Here is a 5,521-nt window from a genome sequence, read left to right as displayed (position 1 = left end):
TAGGGAAAGCTTTGAATTTACTTATATTCTCATAATTAGGGGAACGCATTTAGCAACTGCAAGAATGAGTATAGCCTGGAAAAGGAACAGTTCTTCAAGTTAGGATTGAAGGATTTAAATGTAATAAATACTTTTCAATCTGTTTTAATAACTGCTGAATTCAGATCACTAAGGTTTTTTAAGAAAATTGAATGTTGCTTTTAGTTGTACTATAAATTCTTTCAGCTCAGAAGAATGCTAAACTAAATTAAATGTAGACTGTATGTATGGATATCGCATAGTTTTGTTTCATTTTATGTTGTATGTTATTAATAGCCACTGTCTTTACCATAAACTAGCATCTCTTTTTGGTTTTTTAAAGCACTTTTTATTTATGAGTTCCTTTTTTGGGCTGTTAGCTCTTGGTGTTTTGCCAGAGCAGTAACTGTTACTAAATCACACAATATTTTGTATATAGTTCTAAATTTCATCTCCCAGTTTCTATTACTTTTCAGTTTTTGGAGGGATAGTTTGCTAGCTGTTCTGTTTCCCGTTTGCCTAGCCATTTCCCTGCTCTCAGCAGTAGACCTTCCTATGCAAATTATAGCCATCCACAACCGCTAGCCACATTTTTGCTCTGTTGTTCTGGGGTTTTTTGTTTTGTTTTGGTTTTGTTTTGGGGTTTTCCGCCCCATGGGAGCATGGTATTAGTTAACAAAGCAGTCATGCAGGTCTCTCTATAGATTATTATTTATGTAGATGGCATCTACCATTGCCCTCCTTCCAGTCTGAAAATTAAACATTTTATCACTATGATATGAATTGTTTTCATGGTTATGTCCTTGGAAGTTTACAAGAAAACCACCTATTTTATGCTATCGATCTTCTTCTGTGGGCATGAAATTAATTCAGTAATTAAAACAAAAAAAAAAGCTTACTGGATCAACGTATTTGTCAAGTATTGTGTATGAACATCTGGTTGGTCTTGTTGGTGCAACTCACTTGATTTACCTGGGGACTCTTTCAACAGAGACCAGGAGCTCTACTGAGTTGAAGTATATTTAAATTAAAGGTAGAAGGTCATTTAACCCTTTGCTAAGATAACTTTAAGCCTAGGCAACATGTCTTGACGAACTGCTCTATTTTTGCACCAGGAACAGCGGCTAAGTCTTTCAGCATTGTCAAATGCACGTGGCTGCAAACTTTATATGAGCGCTCACACAGCAAAATCGTAATTTTATTCTTCTTAGGCACTTCTTACTATTTCTTTGGAAAGAAATAATGACTTGTGTGCTTAAGGACAACAAAAGCTGTTTTTTATTCTTAAGAAGGTATGTGGAGTTTGGTATTAGCATGTTCATCACTTGGAGAATCCCTTTTGCAATTTGTTTGATGTCTATAAGATAAACTACAAAAATGGAAAGACTGCTGGTTTACTTAATTTCAGTTTTAAATCATGCTTTATCAAGAGGTTTTGGCATTTGCTTTTTCAATTTTGTTTTTATGAGGAGCATACAGAACTATTGTTTGTTGTTAAAAATTCAAGTGTTTGAACATGTTCATCACTGTAATTTTTTTTAACTTTTTTAATACAAGTTTTAATCTATTTCTTAAAAGAAAAGTATTTGCAGGTAGACAGTAGTGACTCCATCTAAACCATTTTTGTTCAGGATAAAAGGAGATAGGGAATTAAAAAAAATTACAGTTGATCCTGGATCTTACTTTAAATTATGACTACATAACTAATATTTATTGGAGTAAGACCAGTTCCTGAAGGACATCTTTGAAAGTTTGAATGTATTAAACAGTAAATACCTGTATAAAGTATGAAGTAAAAATAGAAATAATATTTTGTGATTTAGATAGAAGCAAAGGAAGTATATGCTCAGAGACAAAGTCTACTGAAAGATATTGAAGTCATAAGGACCAGAGAGGCAGAACTGAAGCAAAGAATTGAGGCATTTGAAGTGTAAGTTGCTGAAAGGCATATGTAATGCTAAATGATGCTATTGTCCTTTTTCTGGAAAGCATGCTTCACGATGTTTCTACTTCTGTGACATTGAAATAGATTATATATCCCAGAAGTTATGTTTTGCATTTTGAGCAGTATTGTATACTGTGTCTATTAGCAGGGATAACCCATAAAAAAACATGGTTTGGGGTTTTTTTCTATGCCACCTCATCCAACCAAAACAGTGCAGCATCACATTGGAGGCAATGAACCAGATGTTTGAAGTGCTTAAATTAAAAAAAAACACCACCAACAACAAAGCCAAGACAGTATGTAACCCTAACATTCATGTAGCATATATATGATATTTTGCTTTCTAAAGAAGCAAAATACCCTTCATGTTTTTTTGTTTGTTTGATTGGTTGTTTTGGTTTTTTTGGGTTTTTTTTCCCACTTGTCCTTAGTACGATCATTTTGCTTTGGTTAAATAAAAAAAAAACTAAACCATTTTTAGACAGGTTTTCAATACTGTTTAATGTCATTACTTTGTCGTCTGGTTTTTATAGCAAAATGAGTATCCTGCTAACAAAAACTTGGAGTTTTTTAACAACCCAGCAGAGGGTGCTGGTAGAACAGCATGCTCAGCACTATCTCCACTGAAGCGTTTCTGGTGTGGGAAACTGAGCTAGGGTTAACCCAGGTTAGCTGCATAATTGATTGATACTGGATTTTAAATAGGGCAATTTAATTTGTGTCACATCCCCTTGTTCTTAATGATTACAGTGACAGATTCTGATGATAATTTTAAATTACTACAATGTTCCAAGCAAGCACATTACCCTTTGATGTCTCTAAATGTTATTAAAAAAATCAAACCAAACCAGAAACCAAAACTAGTTTTGGCTTTATAACGGGTCATTGTCTGCATATTTATGGATATTTCAGCTCTCAGAAACTTCAGGAAGAGAAAAATAAAGCTATTGATGAAGCACTTCGACGTCGGGAAGTTGCTGTGAAGAACATAGAGGACACATACGACCAAAAGCTTAAGACAGACCTCTTAAAGTAATTTTTTCTTTTGTTTCTAATAGGACACATGCAGCTTCTTGTGAAAACAGAATAATAAGTTCTATAGGATTTCTTTTGAGAAGTATAACAAAGCAAGAACTTTGAAAGGGTGCATTCATGTTTTTTGTTTTAATCAGCTTAAATCTTAGCTTAGCTTTTTGCTATTAAAACAAAATGTTCTATAAGGTTTAGAAAAAGCTTGCTATAGAAAGTAAGTCTCTTTATTATAGACTATTATGTTGTAGTTTAAATTCTGTGTTGCTATCTGGGAAAGAGATGTGACATTAATTGCATGTTTAGACAGAAGTATTTGAAGCAGTATTAGTGACTTAACCACACTTAACTGATCATTTTAATGCAGAGAAGACATGGGAGGAGATTAGCGTTAAAGAGATATTATAGATTTCTTGGAAAAAGGGTGAAAGGCACACTAGCCCACTGTACAGATAGATTGGCTCTTACCTTAACCCATCCCCATTTTTGGAGAGGGATTCTCTGGTATAGATCACCCTGTTTTATTGATTATTATCTACTTGATCATGGTTTCAAAATATTTGCTTAGAAATGCTCTTTGAAAGTGTAAGACATCATCTGTGACTACTTTTGAGGTGTTGCAGTGGGTATACCCTTCAGGTATTGGTGAAGTCTGTGCTAGAAATGTCCAGGTTTGGCTCTCCAATTCAAGAAAGTCGTGAGGAAAGTGGAGATGGCCTACTAAATGTCTGGCAGGATAGTACCTGGACTGTCAGAGGTGACTTCTGAATTTATATGTCAGGGACTGTAAATTGTGCCTTGGGAGGTTCAACTTGGACATGGGTAAAAAAATTTCCTGGGAGGATAGTGCAGCATTGGCACAGGTCATCCAGGAAGGTGGTGGAATATACATTCTTTGAGGTTTTTAAGACTTTGGTAGGAAGAGCCACAGCTGACCTGCTCTAGAGTTGGTGGGAGTCTTGCTTTTTGGCAGGTGGTTGAATGAGGTGATTGACAGAGCCCTTTCCAACTGTTTCAGTGGGTCTGTAATAACTGATGTCAATAAATAATTACAGTTTAGTCTCAGAAAACTGGAATTTACACAAATGCACATTTGTGCATGTGTGAACACACATACTTTGGGAATCACAGAATCATTAGGGTTGGAAGGGACCTCTGGAGATCATCTAGTCTAATCTCCCTGCCAAGTCAGGGCCACCTAGGGCAGGTTACATAGGAACATGTCCAGGCATGTTTTGAATGTCTCCAGAGAGGGAGACTCCACAATCCCCCTGGGCAACCTGGAATACATAATTCTTTTTACTTCTAGATATCAGCTTGAATTAAAAGAAGAATACATAGCCAGAACCAATAAAGTTACTGAAGATGAGAAAAAAAATAAAGGTAACTATCTCTCTGAGATTAGTAAAGTAGATGTTTTATCTCTAGAGCTTTTACTAATAGGTATCAAAACACTGTTGTTACTAAACAGTCACAGTGTTCAGTAACAGCGGTATAACTGACAGAAAAGCCATCAAAATAGATTTTGAAAACATGTAGCAGGTTCCAGTGATGGGTCAGCAATTCCTTGCTGTTCAGAACGCAGTGGGAACTGTGAGCTGCTGCTTCACATAGAGGCTGCAAAGCATCCCTGCTTTTTCAGTTTCCCATCTCCTTCTGAAGTCCTACTAGCTCATTCATTCTCTAATTGAACTCTTGCACAGTCTGGTACCATACCCTTGAATGGTTGCCAATTTCTACATTTATTGTGCACAAGATGTTTAATTGGAGCTTGAGGAAGAGAGCTGGGACAGATTACATGTTCAGACTTTTAATTTAGGGGCATGTGAAAGAAATGGTATGTCATGTGCATATGAATTTGATTTACTTAATTCTAAAGGAGTATATGTATGCATATGAATATATTCACACGGTATGATTTACTTAATTTTGAAGGAGTGTGTATGACATACAATCATTTTTATGTCTTGAATTAAATTGAATGTTGGGCTTAGCAGCTTAAACACTTTTTGCTGACACAGGTTTTTTACTGTAATGCTCTACTAATTTTAATTCAGCATTTGTAATCCTCCCTGCAGAGAAAGCTTTGCTTTTGCATGAAGAAGCCATTGCTGTTAATTCCAAAAAGGAAGAACTCAAGCAAGCTGTATCACGCACAAAAGAGCTTGAGGTAATTGTAAAGATGAATTTGAAGAAGCTGTATTATTATTAGTGCATTTGAGCTATATTAAAAAAAGAAAAAAAGAAAATGTGAAATAAAAATAATTGTTAAGTAGTACAGCAGTTCATAAGCTTCTAAACTGTTCTTTATCTGCAGCTGGATTTGGAGTCAGTGACGGCCCAGGTTCTGTTGCTAAATAAACAGAATCAGTTGTTGACAGAAAAACTCAAAGAGTTGTCAGACTATCCTTTGCTAAAGGAGGAGAAATTGGAGCTCCAAGTGCAGAATAAACTCCTTAGGCAACAGCTGGATGAGACTCGCAGTGAAAACCAGCATCTTCGAGACAGTCAGTGTGACTAATTTAGTAA

The 5,521-nt window shown here is 35.6% G+C and overlaps 1 protein-coding gene across 1 annotated transcript in view; it reads left to right on the top strand.

Moving 5' to 3' along the window:
* Positions 1 to 5,521, top strand: part of OFD1 (oral-facial-digital syndrome 1) — a 32,692-nt gene that overhangs the window by 7,941 nt on the left and 19,230 nt on the right. Inside the window, exons 8-12 of the mRNA XM_010015724.1 lie at positions 1,842 to 1,948; positions 2,876 to 2,995; positions 4,302 to 4,375; positions 5,071 to 5,162; positions 5,310 to 5,499. Coding sequence (XP_010014026.1) covers positions 1,842 to 1,948; positions 2,876 to 2,995; positions 4,302 to 4,375; positions 5,071 to 5,162; positions 5,310 to 5,499 — 583 coding nt within the window. The remainder of the gene's footprint in view (positions 1 to 1,841; positions 1,949 to 2,875; positions 2,996 to 4,301; positions 4,376 to 5,070; positions 5,163 to 5,309; positions 5,500 to 5,521) is intronic.

Source organism: Nestor notabilis, unplaced genomic scaffold (genome assembly GCF_000696875.1).
Source record: "Nestor notabilis isolate BGI_N333 unplaced genomic scaffold, ASM69687v1 scaffold13160, whole genome shotgun sequence".
Lineage (NCBI taxonomy): Eukaryota > Metazoa > Chordata > Aves > Psittaciformes > Psittacidae > Nestor > Nestor notabilis.
The sequence above is the reverse complement of the archived record's forward strand: the minus strand, read 5'-3'. Positions and strand labels throughout refer to the sequence as shown.